Genomic DNA, 24,939 nt, shown 5'->3' with positions numbered 1-24,939 from the left:
CCTGATACAGCTAACCTCCTCCACCCACCCCTCCACACACATACAGCTACATGCTTACCCTCAAACTAGGAAAGAAGGGTGTCTCTCAGACATCCTATATTTAACTCAGCTTTGGACAGGTCCCTGGAGTCTAGTCTTTTTGAACACAGCAGTGAAGATAAGGAACGGGGAGGGGGCTTTGATTTCAAGACCACTAGATATAGTAGATTCCTAATTTAATTTCAAAGACAAATCAATTATTAACACGAATACAGAGAGAACAGTATTTTAAGCAAAGCCTCTGTTGTGGCAGATAACCTTTTAAGGTGTCTCCCAGTTGGGTTTCCTATTTTAGATGACTTTTTGAAGAATATATCTCTGTAATAGAAATATGTTTGATGATTCTCAACTTTAAGAACTTCACATTTGCTATAATTAAGATATTTATGAATTTATTGCAAGAAGATTGGTAGAAAAAGGAATGCCACATCAAATGGGAAAATAAATATATAATATTATATAGCTGTTCAGATATAGGGTTTATGATTCTTGTGCTAATTTGAACTGCTGTACAACACCAGGAGAAAAGTCCACAGCTGTGTTAAGAAAGCTCTTACAAGCTTATGACATTTTATAGCACAGGCTGTCACAGAACCTACAATTTACAAACATTTGTAAAAGGAAAGTTTTGGGTTCCTCAATAGAAAATGATGTTGCTTAGCTTTAAGAAAGTAACTAATTTATCTCTTTTTATTCTTGTCCACTAACAAAGGAACCCAAATGGTCTTTTAAAATTATAATAAAACTAAGCTAGTAAAATATCACATAGATTTTGAGATACTGTGAATAACCATAGAAAATAACAATTTGTTATTCTTCATGTATAAAAATAAGCTTAACACGCTTATCAATACATCTTGAACTATAAGAGATTTATTTCAGCAGTGTTGCCAAAGGGCAAGCAATGCCTGCTGCCCATAGAAAACTTTGAATTCCCTAAGCTCAGGGCTCCTCACTTGTCATGTAACCCACTGCGTGTGCACACATCCATCTGTGCCCATCCATGTTCCCCCAGAGGACTTGGAGGCAGGGAAATTGATGCAAATATGCTGATGCTCATATTGTTTGCTATGCTGTAAGTAATACAGTCCTTTGCTTTGACCCAGGAGTCTTCTGCCGCAACCATGAAACAAACTGGCAGACGCATTTGTTAGCTTGCAAGTAGGGTAAAATCTCTCCTCACGGCTCTTCACAGTGTACTTGTCTGTGCAATGGTCATCCTCTCCATGAATATAATTATAACATGACATAAGAAATAGTGAGATCTTACCTATAGATAAGCAAACATTGCAATATAAAAATAGCATATGTCATTTCATAAATCACAGTTGACACATTCTAGAGAAGAGATTGGGCAGCCTTCCTTTTTTGGATGTCACAGTTGATTCTACTGTCCTCATTTCTTCTCCTCTTTTCTGGGATATGAGGAAGAATTGCTGTGACAAAGCTCATCTCCTGGGTGGCCAGGGTTGATTGTCAATTTGTTTTGTTTTTGGCAGGCTAGGCAGATGTCCTCTACCTCCTTCTTTATGCCATGTGACATTCATCCCTTTGATTTTCCTATTGCATTTTATTTAGTATTTTAGAATACTGCCCACATTCCATTCTGGAAAGTCCACTGTCCCAGCCAGAGTTTTAGAAAGCTGAGCCTGTGATGGGCGTTTGTGCAGGTAGCCTCTTTTAGAAAGTGAGCTCATAAAAGAGGGAAGAATGGAATAGAGAAGAAAAATCCACCAAAAGGGGGTGTCATTGAGCTAGTCACTTCTGTGAGCAACTGGGGCATGAACTCCCTGGGAAGCTCTCAGGAAGCTGGTAGAATGTGTTTCACAGCTGTGCCTCTGAGAGACAGCAGGGGGAATGCATTTATCCCGAGTCCTGTCCAGGGATTCAGCACTGCCCTTGGGGCGCTAACTCCTGGCTCTAAGGAGAGGAATATGAATGAATGGGTTGCGACTGGGTTTCTGCAGGCATCGCAGAGGCCAAGAGACAAAGAGAGAACTCGAACACTGAACTTTTTAATTTTTTATTATTTTATTATTATTATACTTTAAGTAATAGAGAGTACATGTGCACAACGTGCAGGTTTGTTACATATGTATACATGTGCCATGTTGGTGTGCTGCACCCATTAACTTGTCATTTAGCATTAGCTATATCCTAATGCTATCCCTCCCCCCTCCCCCCACCCCACGACAGTCCCCATTGTGTAATGTTCCCCTTCCTGTGTCCATGTGTTCTCATTGTTCAGTTCCCACCTATGAGTGAGAACATGCGGTGTTTGGTTTTTTGTCCTTGGGATAGTTGCTGAGAATGATGGTTTCCAGCTTCATCCATGTCCCTACAAAGGACATGAACTCATCATTTTTTATGGCTGCATAGTATTCCATGGTGTATATGTGTCACATTTTCTTAATCCAGTCTATCATTGATTGACATTTGGGTTGGTTCCAAGTCTTGCTATTGTGAATAATGCCGCAGTAAACATACGTGTGCATGTGTCTTTATAGCAGCATGATTTATAATCCTTTGGGTATATACCCAGTAATGGGATGGGTGGGTCAAATGGTATTTCTGGTTCTAGATCCCTGAGGAATTGCCACACCGACTTCCACAATGGTTGTACTAGTTTACAGTCCCACCAACAGTGTAAAAGTGTTCCTATTTCTCCACATCCTCTCCAGCACCTGTTGTTTCCTGACTTTTTAATGATCGTCATTCTAACTGGTGTGAGATGGTATCTCATTGTTGTTTTTGATTTGCATTTGATTGCCAGTGGTGATTAGCATTTTTTCATGTGTCTGTTGGCTGCATAAATGTCTTCTTTTGAGAAGTGTCTGTTCATATCCTTTGCCCACTTTTTGATGGGGTTGTTTGTTTTTCTCTTGTAAATTTGTTTGAGTTCATTGTAGATTCTGGATATTAGCCCTTTGTCAGATGAGTAGATTGCAAAAATTTCCTCCCATTCTGTAGGTTGCCTGTTCACTCTGATGGTAGTTTCTTTTGCTCTGTAGAAGCTCTTTAGTTTAATTAGATCCCATTTGTCAATTTTGGCTTTTGTTGCCATTGCTTTTGGTGTTTTAGACATGAAGTCCTTGCCCATGGCTGTGTCCTGAATGGTATTGCCTAGGTTTTCTTCTAGGGTTTTTATGGTTTTAGGTCTAACATTTAAGTCTTTAATCCATCTTGAATTAATTTTTGTATAAGGTATAAGGAAGGGATCCAGTTTCAGCTTTCTACTTATGGCTAGCCAGTTTTCCCAGCACCATTTATTAAATAGGGAATCCTTTTCCCATTGCTTATTTTTGTCAGGTTTCTCAAAGATCAGATAGCTGTAGATATGCGGCATTATTTCTGAGGGCTCTGTTCTGTTCTGTTGTTCTTTATCTCTGTTTTGGTACCAGTACCATGCTGTTTTGGTTACTGTAGCCTTGTAGTATAGTTTGAAGTCAGGTAGTGTGATACCTCCAGCTTTGTTCTTTTGGCTTAGGATTGACTTGGCAATGTGGGCTCTTTTTTGGTTCCATATGAACTTTAAAGTAGTTTTTTCCAATTCTGTGAAGAAAGTCATTGGTAGCTTGATGGGGATGGCATTGAATCTATAAATTACCTTGGGCAGTATGGCCATTTTCATGATACTGATTCTTCCTACCCATGAGCATGGAATGTTCTTTCGTTTGTTTGTATCCTCTTTTATTTCATTGAGCAGTGGTTTGTAGTTCTCCTTGAAGAGGTCCTTCACATCCCTTGTAAGTTGGATTCCTAGGTATTTTATCCTCTTTGAAGCAATTGTGAATGGGAGTTCACTCATGATTTGGCTCTCTGTCTGTTATTGGTGTATAGGAATGCTTGTGATTTTTGCACATTGATTTTGTATCAAATCAAGATACAAAATCTTGATTTTGAGACTTTGCTGAAGTTGCTTATCAGCTTAAGGAGATTTTGGGCTGAGACGATGGGGTTTTCTAGATATACAATCATGTCATCTGCAAACAGGGACAGTTTGACTTCCTCTTTTCCTAATTGAATGCCCTTTATTTCCTTCTCCTGCCTGATTGCCCTGGCCAGAACTTCCAACACTATGTTGAATAGGAGTGGTGAGAGAGGGCATCCTGTCTTGTTCCAGTTTTCAAAGGGAATGCTTCCAGTTTTTGTCCATTCAGTATGATATTGGCTGTGGGTTTGTCACAGATAGCTCTTATTATTTTGAGATAGGTGCCATCAATACCTAATTTGTTGAGAGTTTTTAGCATGAAGCGTCTTTGAATTTTGTCAAAGGCCTTTTCTGCATCTATTGAGATAATCATGAGGTTTTTGTCTTTGGTTCTGTTTATATGCTGGATTACGTTTATTGATTTTCATATGTTGAACCAGCCTTGCGTCCCAGGGCTGCAGCCCACTTCATCATGGTGGATAAGCTTTTTGATGTGTTGCTGCATTCGGTTTGCCAGTATTTTATTGAGGATTTTTGCATCGATGTTCATCAGGGATATTGGTCTAAAATTATCTTTCTTTGTTGTGTCTCTGCCAGGCTTTGGTATCAGGATGATGCTGGCCTCATAAAATGAGTTAGGGAGGATTCTCTCTTTTTCTGTTGATTGAAATAGTTTCAGAAGGAATGGTACCAGCTCCTCCTTGTACCTCTGGTAGAATTGGGCTGTGAATCCATCTGGTCCTGGACTTTTTTTGGTTGGTAAGCTATTACTTATTGCCTCAATTTCAGAGCCTGTTATTGGTCTATTCAGAGATTCAACTTCTTCCTGGTTTAGTCTTGGGAGGATGTATGTGTCGAGGAATTTATCCATTTCTTCTAGATTTTCTAGTTTATTTGCGTAGAGGTGTTTATAGTATTCTCTGATGGTAGTTTGTATTTCTGTGGGATCGGTGGTGATATCCCCTTTGTCATTTTTTATTGTGTCTATTTGATTCTTCTGTCTTTTCTTCTTTATTAGTCTTGCTAGCGGTCTATCAATTTTGTTGATCTTTTCAAAAAACCAGCTCTTGGATTCATTGATTTTTTGAAGGGTTTTTTTGTGTCTCTATTTCCTTCAGTTCTGCTCTGATCTTAGTTATTTCTTGCCTTCTGCTAGCTTTTGAATGCGTTTGCTCTTGCTTCTCTGGTTCTTTTAATTGTGATGTTAGGGTGTCAATTTTAGATCTTTCCTGCTTTCTCTTGTGGGCATTTAGTGCTATAAATTTCCCTCTACACACTGCTTTAAATGTGTCCCAGAGATTGTGGTATGTTGTGTGTTTGTTCTCTTTGGTTTCAAAGAACATCTTTATTTCTGCCTTCATTTCTCAATGTACCCAGTAGTCATTCAGGGGCAGGTTGTTCAGTTTCCATGTAGTCGAGCGGTTTTGAGTGAGTTTCTTAATCCTGAGTTCTAGTTTGATTGCACTGTGGTCTGAGAGACGGTTTGTTATAATTTCTGTTCTTTTACATTTGCCGAGGAGTGCTTTACTTCCAACTATGTGGTCAATTTTGGAGTAAGTGTGACGTGGTGCTGAGAAGAATATATATTCTGTTGATTTGGGGTGGAGAGTTCTGTAGATGTCTATTAGGTCTGCTTGGTGCAGAGCTGAGTTCAATTCCTGGATATCCTTTTTAACTTTCTGTCTCGTTGATCTGTCTAATGTTGACAGTGGTGTGTTAAAGTCTCCCATTATTATTGTGTGGAAGTCTAAGTCTGTTTGTACGTCTCTAAGGACTTGCTTTATGAATCTGGGTGGTCCTGTACTGGGTGCATATATATTTAGGATATTTAACTCTTCTTGTTGAATTGATCCCTTTACCATTATGTAATGGCCTTCTTTGTCTCTTTTGATCTTTGTTGGTTTAAAGTCTGTTTTATCAGAGACTAGGATTCCAACCCCTGCTTTTTTTTTTGTTTTCCATTTGCTTGGCAGACCTTCCTCCATACCTTTATTTTGAGCCTATGTGTGTCTCTGCACGTGAGCAGGGTCTGCTGAATACAGCACACTGATGGGTCTTGACTCTTTATCCAATTTGCCACTCTGTGTCTTTTAATTGGAGGATTTAGCCTATTTACATTTAAGGTTAATATTGTTATGTGTGAATTTGATCCTGTCATTATGAAGTTAGCTGGTTATTTTGCTCATTAGTTGATGCAGTTTCTTCCTAGCCTTGATGGTCTTTACAATTTGGCATGTTTTTGCAGTGGCTGGTACTGGTTGTTCCTTTCCATGTTTAGTGCTTCCTTCAGGAGCTCTTGTAAGGCTGGCCTGGTGGTGACAAAATCTCTCAGCATTTGCTTGTCTGTAAAGGATTTTATTTCTCCTTCAGGTATGAAGCTTAGTTTGGCTGGATATGAAATTCTGGGTTGAAAATTCTTTTCTTTAAGAATGTTGAATATTGGTCTCCACTCTCTTCTGGCTTGTAGAGTTTCTGCCGAGAGATCTGCTGTTAATCTGATGGGCTTCCTTTTGTGAGTAACCCGACCTTTCTCTCTGGCTGCCCTTAATATTTTTTCCTTCATTTCAACTTTGGTGAATCTGACAATTATGTGTCTTGGAGTAGCTCTTCTCGAGGAGTATCTTTGTGGCATTCTCTGTATTTCCTGAATTTGAATGTTGGCCTGCCTTTCTAGGTTGGGGAAGTTCTCCTTGATAATATCCTGCAGAGTGTTTTCCAACTTGGTTCCTTTCTCCCTGTCACTTTCAGGTACACCAATCAGACGTAGATTTGGTCTTTTCACAGTCACATATTTCTTGGAGGCATTGTTCATTTCTTTTTACTCTTTTTTCTCTAAACTTCTTTTCTCGCTTCATTTCATTCATTTGATCTTCAATCACTGATACCCTTTCTTCCAGTTGATCGAATTGGCTACTGAAGCTTGTGCATGCGTCATGTAGTTCTCGTGCCATGGTTTTCAGCTCCATCAGGTCATTTAAGGTCTTCTCTACGCTGTTTATTCTAGTTAGCCATTCGTCTAATCCTTTTTCAAGGTTTTTAGCTTCTTTGCGACGGGTTCGAACATCCTTCTTTAGCTCGGAGAAGTTTGTTATTACCGATCATCTGAAACCTTCTTCTCTCAACTTGTCAAAGTCATTCTCCATCCAGCTTTGTTCCGTTGCTGGCGAGGAGTTGCGTTCCTTTGGAGGAGAAGAGGCGCTCTGATTTTTAGAATTTTCAGCTTTTCTGCTATGGTTTTTCCCCATCTTTGTGGTTTTATGTACCTTTGGTCTTTGATGGTGGTGACGTACAGGTGGGGTTTTGTGTGGTTGTCTTTTCTGTTTGTTAGTTTTCCTTCTAAGAGTCAGGACCCTCAGCTGTAGGTCTGTTGGAGTTTGCTGGAGGTCCAGTCCAAACCCTGTTTGCCTGGGTATCACCAGCGGAGGCTGCAGAACAGCAAATATTGCAGAATGGCAAATGTTACTGTCTGATTCTTCCTCTGGAAGCTTCGTCTCAGAGGGGCACCTGGCTGTATGCGGTGTCAGTCAGCCCCTACTGGGAGGTGTCTCCCAGTTAGGCTACTCAGGGGTCAGGGACCCACTTAAGGAGCCAGTCTTTCCATTCTCAGATCTCAAACTCCATGCTGGGAGAACCACTACTGTCACCAAAGCTCAGTCGGAAATTCAGAAATCACCTGTCTTCTGCGTCGTTCATGCTGGGAGCTGTAGACTGGAGCTGTTCCTATTCGGCCATCTTGGATCCGGACCTGTCTATTTTCTTAGCCTTATGAGCTTTGTCAAAAGAGTGCAGCTTCTTCTGGTTTTTCTTATGAGTATACAAATATCTCTTTGATTGCGTTTAGCAATGTTTGAAAGTCTTAATTTGTTCTGGGCTTTAACTTACTTTGCTTTATATTGCCTCCTTTTAATGTTCCTTTTCATTGTAAGTATTCCTTTTTTTTTTCTGATATGGAGTCTTGCTCTGTCACCTAGGCTGGAGAGCAGTGGCACAATCTTGGCTCCCTGCAACCTCCGCCTCCCGGGTTCCAGTGATTCTCCTGCCTCAGCCTCCCGAGTAGCTGGGATTGCAAGTTCCCACTACCATGCCCAGCTAATTTTTGTATTTTTACTAGAGATGAAGTTTCACCATGTTGGCCACGCTGGTCTCAAACTCCTGACCTTGTGACTCACCCATCTTGGCCACTGCGCCCAGCCTCACTGTAAATATTCTTTCCTTGGTTACTTTGCCCATTTCTCTCTTCTTCAGTGGAACATTTTTTTTCTGGATTTCATTTGGGTAGCTTTTCACATTTGATGAACAATGTTGTCCTCAATCATAACAACAGTGTCTCTTTGTATAGTGGTTGCTCAGAGGTCTACAAGGTAGTATTATGTAACATTTCCCATTGTGTTCTAAATACTCTTATCTTTTTAAGTTAAAAAATTGAAGTCAAAGCTGCCTCAAAAGTCACACACATAGCTTGAAATAATAGAGTTGAAATTTGGACATAAAACATATTGCCATGGGATAATGCCTGCTGTTTTCCTAAAGTTTTGAAATTATCTTTTTGACATCTCAAATAAACATTTGTCTATTGACAGGGCTCCTTCCTTGGGCACAATAAATTCTAAGATGTTCTGGTTATTATTTTCTCAAGGATTCTGACACTGCCACCTTACTAATCGTATTAGAGCCAAGTACGGAGTAGTGAACAAGTTCTGATAATTTGCAGGTTTATTACTTTGGGCTGAAAAAAATCTAGCTGATGTCATTGGTCTTGTTGGGATCTGTCTTCAGAATGCAACTGGAGTGCATCTCTTAACCCTTACTTAAGTATCACTGAAGTTCTCTTTCTTCAGCTCCCAGATGCTCCCTATCCTGCTCTGGCCTGTGAGGTCATGAGGTCCCTTTAAGATGTTATAAGTTGAACACAGTCTTCTTTCCATCCCTCTGTAACATGTCTTGGGAAGAAGCCATATCCTTCTCATACCTTATATTCTCATTCAGACCCTAATTCTGTCAACTCTCAGAGGTGCATAGAAAGAATTATTATTATTTTTAATTTTTTTAGTTTTTAATTTTGTGGTTACATAGTAGGTGTATATATCGATGGGCTACATGAGATGTTTTGATACGGGCATGCAATGTGAAATAAGTGCATCAAGAAAAATGGAGTATCCATCCCCTCAAGCAATTATCCTTTGAGTTGCAAACAATCCAATTACACTCTTTGAGTTATTTAAAAATGTACAATTAAGTAATTATTGACTATAGTCACCTCTTGTGTTATCAAATACTGGGTGTTATTCATTTTTTCTATTTTTTTGTACCCGTGGAAAGATCATTTATTGCCCTTTATTAACAGCTCATCTTTATCACTTATATTCCCACAGCTGTGGATACATTCGTAATAACAATTATTAGTGATGACATCTCCACATGATTTTCTTTTTAAATTATATGCACCTGTGTTGTTGTATTTTTTTCTGTGTCGTGTCTCATGTCTTTCTGCAGGACTTAATTTTGTTATTTGTTTTCCTCTCTTTCTACTTAGCAGTAAGTCTCAAAAAAATAGGTTCGTCTTATTCTCATATTATATACTTTAGCCAAAAATCTATAGTTTAAAAATAGGTATTGAATTTATCACAGAAGTATAATTTAACTACATAGCAAGAAATTTAGAAATAAAAGGAAAGAGAACAAGATCATCTATCCAGATTCCTCAGGGAAAAGGAGCCGATCTATGTTGAATCCCTTCTGTGTTTCCAGAGCTGTGTTTGTTGGATTTAACACCCATTATCTCATCTCAATCCAGCAGATCTCTTTGTCCATTATCTTCTCATATGCAGATTTTCCCATCCCATCTCCTTCATCTCTCCACATGTTTAAATAGTTCTTATATTTATTGTTGTAATGACTGTAGAGTAGATCATCAAATTAAGATGCTTAAATTTATGTAAACTTGACCGGGCATGGTGGCTCACGCCTGTAATCCCAGCACTTTGGGAGGCTGAGGCAGGCAGATCACGAGGTCAGGAGATCGATACCATCCTGGCTAACATGGTGAAACCCCGTGTCTACTAAAAATACAAAAAAAAATTAGCCTGGGCAACAGGGCGAGGCTCCGTCTCAAAAAAAAAAAAAAAAAAAAACTGTGTAAACTTTCCTCTAGGTCTTCATTTGTGTTGTGTCTTTTGTAATTCTCATAGAATAAAGTCCTTGGTCCTGGTATGTTAAAATTGGTATGCTGTTGTTATAACTTTATATTTGTAGTGCTGTAAGTCATTTGAAAACACCAATGTCAGGAGGTATTCAATGTTGCTATGCTAGGGTTTCTTTAACAAGTCAAAATGTCATCTGGAAGGAGAGACAACGTGTAACCCCTATCTCCTACCCCCTGTAAATTCTAATTTATAGAATTTAAACCTGTTTCTATGTGTCTTCTTCCAAGCCTCATCTGTTCCCACAGGTAGACTGTAGGAATTGTCTGTCATGTCCCGGGAACCAGACACTCATCAGCTGGTCATGCCAGTCTCTTCCTCACCCCAGAATCATCAGTCAGCAGGCAAGGCTCCTTTCTCGGGAGTGAGGTTCTCCTGTTCCCTCTCATCCCCGTCTGCCACCGCACGTGGCTGCTGTGTGGCTCCCCATGAGTGAGGTGCTGCTCCTTCTCCAGAGGTGTAATTCATTTTCCATGAGACAGACCTCAGTATTTCAGAAGAGTAAGCCTTACTGGGGCCTTCACACATGTGAGAAGACTTCAGAGCAGAGACAAAACTTGAGTTGAGCCCTGAAGATAATAAGTGATGGGAACTCGCAGACAGGAGGGGCTGCAATGTCATCGGGTGAGCGGTCAAGGAGCGTTGGTGCATGCATCCCACATTCAGGAAACAGTGAGAAGACCACTCCGATGAAAGGAGGAAGCGCATCTGAGAAATGTGTAGGGGATTCGGCTGTAGTGCAGAGAGTGACAGGAAACAGGTGATGGAAGGAATTGAATGCCAGGACCTGAAATTTGAATTTCAGGACAGGTGCAGTGGGGATCCATTGGAGCTGGTTGATATGGCTGTTTGTGTGACTTGCACTCAGCAATAGTTTAAAACCGTTTCTGCCCTGGTGATATGTAAGGTGTGTGTGTGGCTGGGGACAGTCAATAAGTAAACATTGACTGTAAGGATTAGTTAGGTCGTTAACATGAGGACCTACAGTGAGATGATGATCATGATAATGGAAAAGCTGCCATATACACACAAAAAGTACATAATCCTTGGCAATTTATTGGCTGTAGAGGGAAGATAAGGGTGGGGGCTCAGGACATTGTACTTATTGAGCATTTTTCAGTTTCAGGTGACCAAAATCTAAGATCAAATAGTCTTGAACAATAAAGGGAACCAAAGTGTCTTGATTGAAGCCAGGCTGATTTAGACAATCAGATTCTTTCATCAGCAGTCTGCCTCTTTCCTTCTTGCAGTTTTATTTTCATCTACAACTGGCCTCATTCTTGGGCAGCTCTGTCTATGCTGTAGCTTCAGGCATACTGTTTACCAGCTTAGAAGCGTGACTGTTTTCCTTTATTTCTCTTCTTAGCAATGTTGAGTTCTACAGATATTATGCCTTTATTTGTTTATTCTACTCAGTAGGATAAGCTTCACAGGAGCAGAGACTTTTTCTGTTGTTTATGGTTATATCCCCAGAACATAGGGGCACTCCTGGCACAGTATAGATTTTCAACAAATATTTGTTGAATGAATGAATGGGTATTTCTCCCAAGAGTTCAAGCCGAAAGACCCAGGTTCTGCTGTTATTCATTCGAAAGTCCCAGGTTCTGTTTCCATTCATTCAGCGTGGGCTTCCTGACCATCCTGGAACCAGTCCTTTCCAGTAGGACAGGCATGGCGTTCAGTTGCCAGGCCTGAGTCGTGTCCCTGTGCTGGCCCCAGGTGGTAGGGTGAGCCCCCTTCAGACCCCATGGAGTGAGATGTAGGGAAGACAGTGACTGAAGATAATCGAATGGAGATCAAGACCATGTAAAACAGAAGTTTTTATATGGAAAAAAGTAGATTTTTACATTGACCATCACTGCTTATGTTCACTGTGAGTAAAATGTGCTTTTTCCGAAGCATTCCCTCTAGATAGCAATGCACAGATCAATTCAGATTCATAACAAGATGAATTTTCGGTACCTTCTAAATAAAAGCTTTATTTAACCTCTCATTAAGATAATGTTAAGGTACATTAAGAACTGAAAAGACAGGTGATGAAATGGGAAGAATGGAATAGCGCCGTATCCAGATGAGCATCCAGACGTGGCCTGAAGGAAGGTATGGGCACCCTCTTCCCTGTTTGTGATTCGATTCCCGAGGCTGTGCTCCCTACTGACTCAATATGTGGAACCAGAGAGAAGCCTGCTGTGGAGTTAGTGAATTTGACCTAATCGAGACAGTCTGAGAAAGGACAGGAATCTTTTTTTTTCTTTTTTTTTTTTAGAACAAAGAGGTTTTCTATACATCTGTGATAACACAGTAACCATCTGTTGAACTCTTTAATAGTAGGCTTTGTGTTTTTCTGATAATTCGAAGCTGGTTAAGGTGCCGTCCCCTCATATTAGCAGTTCGGTGGCCCCTTCCCCTCTCCTTCCATCCTTAGGTTCTGCGGACACAGTGGTTAGCTCCTTTCACAGTGAGGAGCAAGTGCAGCCGCAAGCATGGGGAGAGCCACAGCCTGGCAGAATGGCTTAGCATCACGAAGCCCTTCTCAGAAGGAATTGAGTATCTGTGCGATTCAAAGGGATGTTAATCGTATTTTCAGTGGAACTCTCCTGCATTTCCCCTAAAATATCCAATATGTAATTCCATATAAACAGTGTGTTCATTTCCTATGGCCCTTGTGAGAAATGACCATAAACTGGCTGACTTAAAGCAAAAGAATTTATTCTGTCATAGTCTGGAGACCAGAAGTTCCGCATCAGTATCCCTAGTCCAAAATCAAGATGGGCCACACTCCCTACGGAGGCTCTAGGGGGACATCCATTCTTCGTTTCTTCCGGCTTCCTGTGGTTGCCCCTGTGCCTCACCTTGTGGGTACCTCACTCCATTTTCACACCGTCTTCTCTTTTATGTGGGGCTCTGTTCATCCTCACCTTTATCTCTCTTACAAGGGCAGTTCTGATGGTATTTAAGACCCAGCCAGATAATTCAAGATAATTTCCTCATCTCAGGGTCTTTGATCACATCTGGAGAACCTGACCTTCTGAAGTAACCTTCACAGGGTCCCGGGATTGGGGCATAGACATATCTTTGGGAGCCACTGTCAGCCTGTCCTAACACATGTGAGATTCATCTCTGATAAAGGCATTCAACCACAAGTGCAGTGTGGTTTGGTCTTTTAATAAAATCCTTTAAGTGATACTGTAATGAATTCGGAGCTCCATCCGGAGATGCCAGGAGGTGTCCTCATTTGAATGTAAAGCTCCTCCCCATAGGATCAGTTGTCGCCCCCCTTTTGGCTTTTCCCATTTCCTCTGCAGATACGGACAAAATATGTCCATGTATTATCCATGCATTCTTTTTTTTTTCATTCTTATTATCAGATCCCAGAATAATGAATTGCTGTTTGAAAATGCATGGTTTATGTTTATCTTTTCCAGAAGCGCTTTTATACGCATCTCTCCCTAGTAGTGTTTGCTCTTTCAGAGGCTGGTTTTGTTCCTAAGCAATTAAGATGCTTCCCTGTGTTTTGGAATAAATAGTAGTATCTAAATATTTTGCTCTTCTGTTTATTTCCTATAACAGATATTTACACATCTCCCTCCCATGTCAGATTCTGGACTTCTTGAACCTAGAACCGTGTCTCTCTTTATGCCCCATAATGCTTTGCACATGGTAGGTGCTCAATACACTTTTATTAAATAAGTGCAAGAATTAACATACTCAAATGAAATACTGTTTTGAAAAGTATATCATCACTGTCTTAGGTAAGGGCAATTCCTCAAATTGATTTTTTAATCATTTCATATTCATGTGGTAAAAATTGTCGTAAACTAGCACATCTGTGAATGCAGTGTTGATTTGTATACAGGAAGCCCTTAGGCTAATTTTAATCTTCTGCTGTCTTTCATGAACATAATACTAAGAAATGGTTTCTGTCCCAAACCCTTCATAGGCACCATGCTGGGAATCACAAAGCATGCTGGGAATACTTGTCAAGGAGAAGTGGGAAGCTAAGAGTGATGCCAGGCAGGGGTCAGGGGACAAATCAAGACCATAGAGTGGGGAGAGAGGAACCTAGGCAGAGCTAATCGCTGAGACTAAATCAACAAGCCTAGGGAAGTGCAGCAAGCCAAAAACCCTCTGGTCTAGCGTGCATCTTCAAAGTTGTCACTTGAGGTGGCTGCATGGAAGGTGGCAGGTGGGATCCCCTATGGGTTTATCTCTACTTCTCTCTCAACCATTGTTGAGCCTTCAGCTAAGTCACCAACCCATACTGTGTTTATTCTCTGCATTTTCCAAATGCTTCTCTTCTTCAAACCTGCAAGTTTTAATATGAATCCAGCTGTTACCCAGTTCAGCACAGGTGATTTTTAAGGAAGTCCACCATTTTTGAACAGATATAAAATAACCCTGAATAAAACATTTTATATCATTTTCAACCATGATGTAGGAGAACAATAATATAAAATACACCTATGTAGCAATGAATCTCTGCCTTTAGATGGTGAGAATAAATATGAAATAATCAATACTTGTAACATTAAGACCCTAGAACCCTCCATATTGAGCCAAGCACATGGAAATATAGTGACTCTTAACCAGATTTCCAAATAAGCTGAGGAAGAGGGAGATCCAGCCCCTGTAACACTTGTGGGGTGCCCACTGTATTTTCCCCTCTGACTCAGTAGTGTACAATTCTTTCTAGAAAGAAAGTGTTCACAGAATTCAAAATGATAGGGAAAAAACAATAAACTTAGGTACCAGATATGTTCTTGTGTTCTTTTATTTTATAAAATTTAGTGCCTTTCTTTCTTTCTTTCTTTCTTTCTTTCTTTCTTTCTTTCTTTCTTTCTTTCTTTCTTTCTTTTTTTTAAGACGGAGTCTTGCTCTGTCGCCCAGCCTGGAGTGTACTGGCACCATCTGGGCTCACTGCAACCTCCGCCTCCCAGGTTCAAGCGATTCTCCTGCTTCAGCCTTCTGGGTAGCTGGGACTACAGGCACGTGCCACCACGCCCAGCTAATTTTTTGTATTTTTAGTAGAGATGGGGTTTCACCATATAAGCCAGGATGGTCTCGATCTCCTGACCTCGTGATCCACCCGCCTTGGCCTCCCAAAGTGTTGGGATTACAGGTGTGAGCCACCGCGCCCGAATTTATTGCCTTTCTGAAGGGCAAGATTTATTCAAGCCTGTGCCAGAAATTTTCTTCATTACAAGGTGACTCTTTGGCAGACAGATGCTATTGACTCTTGAATTTTCCAAAGGCGAAATGGAAAATTTCAGCAATTTTGTTTCCAGCTGTCTTTACAGATTTATATTTGGACCTTAATCCTATTGGAAATCATCTGAAACTCGTGAAACACACAATTGGAAAGTTAATTAGGGAGAAACCAAGGGAAAGAATAGCAATATTATCTGTTACACCTATTTAGAACCTTCTCTTGAGATCTGGTTATTATTTTTATTAGAGATGTGAATCTGTGATACCTCTAGGCCTCTTGTGTTTGAACTTTAATAAATTGTACTCTGCTAACTTAGGAAGACTAAGTTTAATTAAATGTATTGGTTAATGATAATTCTCTTTTACGTATTTAGTAAATATTCAGTTGAAGTTTATTGAGCATGTGCTATCTTTCAGATTCTGCGCTAGGTATAGAGTGCACGAAGTTGGGAAAGACTTTTATTGTGCCTTCAAGAGCTCATGATTCCACAGAGAGAGTTAGAATGTCAGCCAGGAATCCCAGGGACACGTGAAACGCCCAGTGCTGTATTATGTATTGCATGATACTGCAGGACAGAGGCATCATGAGAACAGCTATCATGCTTTTCTAATGTAGGAAGAGATTTTATCCAAAAAATGTCAATGCTACTTTAGATGTCCTTGGATTTGTTTTATTCTTTCCCAGAAAATAGAGAGAAAATAACATCAGGCAGACAGGCTTAGGAGGCACTATTCCCTGGATGATGTCCTTCCTTCTTGGATCCTGCTGTGACCACTCGTGGGCCATGTGGGACTTGTCTATAGATGGAGCAGAGCCTTAGTTGCCTTCTTGTACTTTAGCTTCTTCACAGTTTTAAAATGCCTTTTTAGAAAATGTAAGTAAAGTTCGTAGCAAGTTGGATTCGTATTTATCTATTTTTCTTAGCCCACTCTGTAGCATATTTGCTGACATCTGAGAATCCTGACTGCACAGTGTTATCCAGAGAGCATGTGTGCTGGGGAAATCAAGAAAGCCTCTCTTGTGGCATAAACATTGAGGGGGGACATTTAAGGAAAGCATAGAGAAAGCAAACCTTTCTTAACAGCTCTGCACATTTCAATGGCTTCTTGCTGTGTAAAAATATTGGGTGCTCTTCATGCTAAAGATGTTAAATGCAATTTCTTAGCTAGATTATGCTGCTCTTTGTATGTAAAAAATCACAAATTCCAGTGTCTGACTCACCTGTATAAATGTGACATTGTCACTTATGGGGAATATATAGAAAAATGTTCCTATATCAAATACTCTGAATGTTTTACCAAGCAATGAGATACTGTTCTCCCTATTGTAGAATAGATGCTTCACAATGAGTTACTGAGTTTTTCTTTTGTCATGTCTTAAAGACATGTCGCTGTCTTAATGGCAATGCATGCTTTTAGAAAAGCAGATATAATTCCAGTATTTCTTTATGAAATGATATTCACTCAGGCAAATTATGTGCACTGAATTTTCTTTCTGTTGTTGCAGTATCATGTACTCAACCAAACAAATCAGGAGAGACCCTGAGTTACCTCTTATCTATCTCACTGAACATAGTTGACATTTTGCTAAGTCGTAGCAATCTAGTTAATTCTGGTTGCCTTCTTTCTGTGACTTAACAAGTTGCTCACAAAGAAAAAAATTGTGTACAAAATATGCAGTTCAGAATCATCTAATGATATATTCAAGGTGTAACATTTCTCTTTCACAGAAATACCTTAATGTGTGACAGAAAACTTATGTCTAACATTATTAGATGAATAACCATGCTGGAAGAGGTACCCCTTTTATGAGAAAATATATGACATGCCTGAAAGTACAGTGATTACAGGATTGGACTGCGGGACTCAGAGGTAGCCTCTGGGTTGCTTCTGTTACCCATGGCTACGCATAGGAAAAGAGCTACCCAAGGTGGGAATGGTCCCAGGGGCTCCTCAAGTTTGACGGTGGGGAACACCAGGAGCAAGAAGGCTCTGAGGATCCTTATGGTCTTAGGACAAATTAGATGATCTGGGTCAAACACTACTCAACCCCCAGCAATTCTTTTAGACCAGAGCTGAAGCAATAGAGAGTCACCCTGAGGTGAGGGTGACATGCAGGGGTCCTTGGGTTGGAAAGGCAGAGCAAGTTCCTGCAATGCTCAAGTTATCAGGCAAAAAGGAGGAGCCTCCATCTCCTATATGCAAGTAGCCCGCAGTGATTCCCTCTGGAGGGGTCTACAGAGTGGGCTTTTTCCAGTTCATCACTACAGGTGTTGCCTTTCATGGGTCCTGGCTTCACGCAGGTAACTCTGACCTGAACACCTGGTGCATTTCACTTTTCCCATCCCCCACAGGTTCTGTGCTGGGGCACTGTGAGAATTTCTAGCTGCTATTGAGGTTTGGGCACAGAATTCACACTACCTCTGTGTGTGTGTACGTAAAGAACCTAAGCATCAAATTGAGTTTAAAGTAGTGTTGGATGGGTGATGTACCCAGACATCTTGCAGAATTGAGAAAATGTGGGACATTAGGGAACTTTGAGGGCTAATGGACCTGTTTTATGTGTTCATTATGGTGGAGGTTACAAGGCTGAATGCATTTGTCAAAATGAATAGAGCTATACACTTTAAAAACATCAAATAAATTCTCTGGAATTTTACTCTCTGTAAATTATACTGCAATGTAAATTTTAAAAATTGTAAAGAATTAAAAAAGGAGTGATGATTGCCATACATCCTAGAATATATTCATATATATTTTTGGACTATTATTTCTCCCAAGCTGCAATCTGAGTGTTAACCATATCACGGTATTTTTCCCGGCAGCTGACTGTGATGCCCCACTGGCCTCTGCCTTGCCTAGGTCATCCTTCAGCAGCTCCTCAGAGCTGTCCAGCAGCCACGGCCCGGGGTTTTCAAGGCTTAATCGAAGAGATGGTGAGTCTGCCTTTTTCCTTGTATTGCTCCTTGGTGACTCTCACTGGATTTTCATTTAACAAAATAATTATAATTGATTAATACTTTGCAGAAGGAAGTAAAATTCAGAATAAGCATATTTGTTCACATTTGAAACTCCAAGAATGTATTTGACAGGAATAAGTTGATCACTTCGGCTTTCTGGTCCTGCTGGGTTTCCCTTGGTACGATCTTTGTGTGCCTTGAACAAGTCACACCTGACTTTGACAGTGTTTGAACTCTTTGTATACCCCTTGCAATATCTGAGTATTATTTATCGAAGACCTTAGATTCTGCCATGTCCTTTTTTTTACCTTGGATTCTTTTGTTCTGCCACAGTATACATTTTGTTGTCCCAGATTATTTAATTATCCCTATTTGGATGAGAAAATTGGCAAAGTAAAGAAGCGTCTAAAAAGATTTTTATTATGTTTTAACCACAACTCTTAGTTTATTTCTTACTATGGCGGACTTGATTCTCTCTTTAGCATCTACTGTAGAGAAATAACCATGTAATGGTTTATTCATGCTCCACTGTGACTATTCCATTTATATTTGTAAACATATCTCATGAGGAGTGTGTTTCTTTTACATATGCTTAAGCAGAAGTGTAGAAAATTGAATGTTGTCTTGCTGTGTAAATTAGAGGGAACTTTAAACACCAAATACATTGTGACAAGGAATCATCCTGGCATTTTCTGAGCACAAACTCTGTTAGAACTTCTTTGAATAAATTCTCAGAGGAAATTAAATTTACACTATTAATAAAATGTATTTGTAGGCATATATTAAAAAGATTCAAAAGTGTCTACTGTATTTTATATAATTTTGCTTTCCTATTTTCTTATTGCCTTTGTTCTTTTTTTTTTTTTTTTTTTTTTTTTGAGACGGAGTCTCGCTCTGTCACCCAGGCTGGAGTGCGGTGGTGCAATCTCAGCTCACTGCAAGCTCTGCCTCCTGGGTTCACGCCATTCTCCTGCCTCAGCCTCCCAAGTATCTGGGACTACAGGCACCCGCCACCAGGCTTGACTAATTTTTTGTATATATATATATTTTTTTTAGTAGAGACGGGATTTCACCATGTTAGCCAAGTGGTCTGGATCTCCTCACCTCCTGATCCACCCACCTCGGTGTCCTGAAGTGATAGGATTATAGGCATAAGCCTGTAACCGCGCCCAGCCTTTTTTTTTTAACTCCCTGTTGCATTTCTTGGTGTTTTCTGTATTTGAGCACATTTAATGCATTGCACATTGGACCAAATAAATATGTTCTGGCATTTGTTATAGGCAGTATGGCTATGAAACATGAACAACTTAACTTTTTGTTTTTCTGTTTATTTTTCTTAAGTCTGTGATTTCATTTGTTGCAGAGATATGGGCTCTGTTTTGTTACTTTAGATTCTATTGCTGCAGAGCCTCAGTGGATGGTCATTATCACTGAAACAGTGACTAAGCCTGGGCACAGGGGTAAAGGAAAACAAGAGCAATCTCAAGCCATAGCTCTTCTTGATGTCAAATCATATTTTGTACTAAAGTACATGATTATGAGGATTCTTTATCATAGGGATCATTTTTATTCTTAGTTCATGTTCCTGTAACTCATCGTGCAAAAAAGCATGATATCAATCTTAATAAAATTTATTTTCATGTTAATGAAGTTAGAAAAACAGGCTTACTTTAGTTAGCTATCAACTGAGTTTATTACAAATTCATTGTTGTTGCTTTTTTTCATTGGTTTTGACTTTTTTCTTCTCCCTCATGGTAGCCTGGAGTATTCATCAAAGGAGTTCCAAATTGGGAGTGATTTATTGAAGGCTATAGATTATCTCTAGTGTTTTAATATCCTTTATTAGGTTCAGAATGGTCTATGGAAGAGTGACTGAACAAATGTTCTGATCATAAATAATTAAAATAACAAATAATGACCCCCTGTCTCAGACATTAAAGCCTTTCTCCAGTGGAGTGTAAAGATCTCAGAGCTAAAAATTAACAGGCAGAAAACAAGTAGTTTCCCTGTTGTGCAGCCCAGTGCATTGTACCCATGTGATGGGAAGACGCCATGGAAACAGCTGCGATAGTTACTCAAGCCTTAGCCTGAGGGGTGAGAGGGGAACAAGGTAGCTATGCATCCTGTCTGTCCCAGTGTAAAGAATCAAAATGGACTTTTTGGAGGTGTCTTTCTTCATGCCTCTTGGATACCACAAGTAAACTAGTTCTTCCATGCCACTTAATGATGAACCCATGGGCCAAACAAGTTAATGCACTTTTATAAGCAACTTATTTAATTCCCTTTAATGGGGAAGACTCAATTTTTCCACCAAAGGTTTCATAAGTTATGAAGCATAATCCAGAATTACTTTCAACTTGTAAAAATGTATTATCATGAATATTGCACAGATTGGATTATAACTAATTCAATATGTTTTTGCTTTCTACATCTTCATAGTTAGAATTTCAGTATAACCTCTAACATGGTATTGGCTAATTTGAGGATAAAGTGACCTGTTGTAAATTTATTTATTTATTTATTTATTTATTTATTTATTTATCGAGATGGAGTCTTGCTGTGTTGCCAGGCTGGAGTGCAGTGGTGTAATCTCGGCTCACTGCAAGCTCCACCTCCTGGGCTCAAGTGATTCACCTGCCTCAGCCTCCCGAGTAGCTGGGACTGCAGGTGCCTGCCACCACAGCAGGCTAATTTTTGTATTTTTAGTAGAGAAGGGGTTTCACCATGCTGGCCTGGATGGTCTCAATCTCCTGACCTCGTGGTCTGCCCGCCTCAGCCTCCCAAAGGCATGAGCCACCGCGCCTGGCCGACCTGTTGTAAATTTAAGAGGCTAAGGGTCAGTGTGCATTTCTACACCTTTCACATTGCATCACTTGAAGCTAAGAAGAACTCTGTGGTATATTACATGTAAAAATAAGACTGAAATAAGCTGACAAAGACTTAGAGCAAAAAAATAAGGTTTTGAGTAGAATTGAAGAAAACATTTTGATAATATCAAAGAAATTCAGAGATGCCATTGAAACCATTTAATTATTTAAACATGTTTGTTATTCCTTTTTCTGTAACTTCTTCTGACACTAATTGAAAATTTCAGAAAATTAACCTATAGTTTAAAATGTTTAAAATATGAGAATTCAAATGATACACTGGCACATAGTAAATTCGTAACATTTCAAAATAAATAATGAATGATATATATTAGGAAATGAAATCTTTATATGATACACACATACAGTTGTAAAACTTGGTTTTCTCCATAATCAATAATTGGCTTTCAGAGGCAGTTTAATTATGCAATGGTTGTCCTTAGTTTTATTATACTTTATAATAAATGGATCGATGCTTTGTTTAGTTGACAAATACACACATAGGTGAATTTTACCTTTTTCCTTAGGCCTGTCTTCTCATGTGCTTATAGCTGTGTCTGTGTCAAATGAATTTGTGAAAATATCTCTTATTTTAGACAATTTCAACAATTAATAAACACTGTGAAGTTGTTATTCTATGACTGTTTGAGATGGAAAACCAGCCGTTTTGGGTATCGTTCACATACTGGCTAAAGACATACATTTATTTGTGCATTTGCTGCCCTGTGTCTCCTCTGCATTTATTATATTAGTAGTTTCAGTTTAAAGTTTATTTTTCTGTAATTCAGATTCCTTGCTTCTTATGCTGGTTGTCATATGAATATGTCTTTCTAAGATTAGGATAAAACACTCTTCTTGGTGTTTTCTTTCAGTCCTATCTTGAGTTATTTTTAATCAAAATGCTAGGCTGAGGTCAACTGATTGTAATTTGTTTATAAGGAAAAAATGGAAGGTGACCTGAAGAATTTTCTCTCCTCCCTTTACCCAAAAGTATTTATTCTTATTTTGAAATGAGAAATTCCTTCAGAATTTCCCAAGATCAAAGAGGGCTATCTCACTGAGAGCTAAGACCCTGTTGTCTTCATCTGTAACTTGGCTAGTCTTGTGCAAAAGAGGCCTCTTCTGGGTTGGAATTGCATTTAGTTTTAAATAAACAATTATGCAGAAAGTGCTTCTTCCATCTTATTAAAATTTCAGAGTTAGAAGAAAAGGCATCTGAAGTTTCCAAGTAGAACTATAACAGACCTAGTGTTTTTAGTATCCCCATAAGTAAGCATTCTAGCATAAGGGAGGGTTTGCTGGTTGCTCATTGAATGTTGTCTTGGCTGCCCACAGACCAACACATGATGAGTGTAAGATAAACTCTTTGGTCTAAAGAGAGAAAACATAAGAGTCTGCAGCTGTAGCATGTCTGCTGACCCAAGCTGGAATGTTTTAGTGTATTGTGTCACCTAGTGAGTTTTAGGATTTCCCTCCCCACTTATGAGTTTTCCACCTCAGGTTAAAGGAATGTGGGATATTAAGGAGAATTATTAAGAGAGAAAGGGCAAGTATTTGGAAATGCAAAACCTAGACAAGGTGGAGATGATTTACTGGAGTCAGAGAGGAATTAATAGCGTATTAATATCAACATCATTATGGCCCACACGTGTCTATCATGCTCTCTAGTATTGTGTCGAAGGTCCATAGATGGTCACTGTCCTATTATATCCCTGATCATACTAGCTTCGCCAGACTTTCAGGTCACCCAGGGGCTACATCTCTTAGACAGCAGAATATTAAGATAATGGAAAACAATAATAAGTTATGACAGTGTGTGAAAAACATGAAAAAGATTTTATATTCTCTCATGATAGATGTAATTCAAGATGCTACTGCAATAAATTAAAAAATATATATGCTTTTTTGCAAGGATAACCCATGTGTTTTCATGGTCTAACAAAGTTAGACAGCATTGTTATTTGTGGCTTGACACCTCTGCAATTGCTCCTTTTTAAAGTCGCAAAATGAATGTACAATAACTAACCATGCGTTAGACTGAAGGAGAGTTTGAGAATTTTTTCAAGGGGCCTTCACTAATGAAGCAAGCTGTCTTATTTGGGGATCTGTAAGCAGCAAAGATAAACATTGCCTAAGACATTTCTGTTGAAATGGCGTAAAACACATGGATTACTTACTTCTTCAGGGATTTTAAATACTTGGAAACAATGCAGTGAACACAGATGTTACTGTGAAGAACATTTCAGCAAATGAGTTTACAAAATGGATGAAACTGAAGAAGTGTCTTATGTTTATAGCTTCTCACCTGAAGAGATTTACTATATGGGTGGACCTCATCAACATTTGAAACTTTCTTTCCAAGAGGTTTTTCCTGTAGAATTTTAGGACTTTCTGGGAAGATGCATGACAGATGCATGCCATTGTTGATGGTGTGGGTCACTGTGGAAACTGCCCTAATGAGGCCATTATGCTGCCTATTTGTGATATTTGGTTATGAGTTGATGACAATATTGTAGAGAAAATAGACACTCAAGCTGTTGAAAAATTTTACAGGTTGACATCAATTATCACTTAGAACTTTTTTCTCAATTTTCTGAGTGAATGAGGATTGTGTTTAAAAAGATACTTTCTGCCTCATTTCTTCTCTAGTTATTTTGAAAAAGCTCAGGTACTGATTTCTTAGGAAAAGAGGAAAGCAGGGAAACTAGAGGCGGGAATTTGTGCTGCACACAACCTAGCCACGACTCTGGGTGCACCAGCCCTTCGGATCTGGGCAGGTAAGCATTTGCCCAGGTATCAGGCTGCCTGTGTGGCTCCACAGAACAAAGATGGGGAAGCAGAGGCATCAGCTTCTCTTATAGCACAGCACACAGCCTTCCAGGAGTGGATACACACTGTCTTTCTATTATTAGTACAAATAATTATCTCAACTCAATAGAAAAAATAGCAATCTGTGCCTGATTGTCCTGAAAATGTTTCATTAATTTACTTGTATTCAGTGAATATAAAACCATAGTTGGTGGTTTTTCAGTAAGTACAGAAAACATATTTGCTGGGTTGTTTTCCATGCAGAGTGTAAATATCGTAGGGCCAAAGTCTTAGTTATCTGTTTTTTTTTTGCCGTTGGTTTTTTTTTTTTTTTTTTGGGACGGAGTCTCGCTCTGTCACCCAGGCTGGAGTGCAGTGGCGCGATCTCTGCTCACTGCAAGCGCCACCTCCCAGGTTCACGCCATTCTCCTGCCTCAGCCTCCCAAGTAGCTGGGACTACAGGCACCCACCACCACGCCCAGCTAATTTTTTTTTTTTTTTTGTATTTTTAGTAGAGACGGGGTTTCATCATGTTAGCCAGGATGGTCTCAATCTCCTGACCTCGTGATCCACCTTTCTCGGCCTCCCAGAGTGCTGGGATTACAGGCGTGAGCCACCACGCCCAGCCTAGTTATCTTTTTGATGGAATAAAACTACAGAGGATAGATTCCAGTGTCAGTAAGACAAAGAGTTTCTGCTTCTCTGAGGAAGTAAGTTTGCTATGTAGACACACACACACAGAAAATGGTCAAAAGTTGCTTTTATAAACTCCAATAATCAATTTTTTTACATTAGCACCTTACTCCATGAAGATCACAGTATATGAATACAAAATAATATGTATGAATGTTGATTTGTGGAAAAAAATCTTAGAGTTATCACTCCCTCCTTTTTCCAAATTCTGTGTATTGTCTGTTGAAACAGTT

The 24,939-nt window shown here is 39.5% G+C and overlaps 1 protein-coding gene across 4 annotated transcripts in view; it reads left to right on the top strand.

Moving 5' to 3' along the window:
• Positions 1 to 24,939, top strand: part of LOC115933307 (contactin-associated protein-like 3) — a 235,434-nt gene that overhangs the window by 6,090 nt on the left and 204,405 nt on the right. For all 4 annotated transcript variants that reach the window (XM_055351714.2, XM_055351712.2, XM_055351711.2 and 1 more), the window contains exon 2: positions 18,204 to 18,314. In XM_055351714.2, the coding sequence (XP_055207689.2) occupies positions 18,204 to 18,314 (111 nt within the window). The remainder of the gene's footprint in view (positions 1 to 18,203; positions 18,315 to 24,939) is intronic.

The sequence above is a fragment of the Gorilla gorilla genome, chromosome 13 (genome assembly GCF_029281585.2).
Source record: "Gorilla gorilla gorilla isolate KB3781 chromosome 13, NHGRI_mGorGor1-v2.1_pri, whole genome shotgun sequence".
Lineage (NCBI taxonomy): Eukaryota > Metazoa > Chordata > Mammalia > Primates > Hominidae > Gorilla > Gorilla gorilla.
This window is presented reverse-complemented; position numbering and strand designations above follow the sequence as displayed.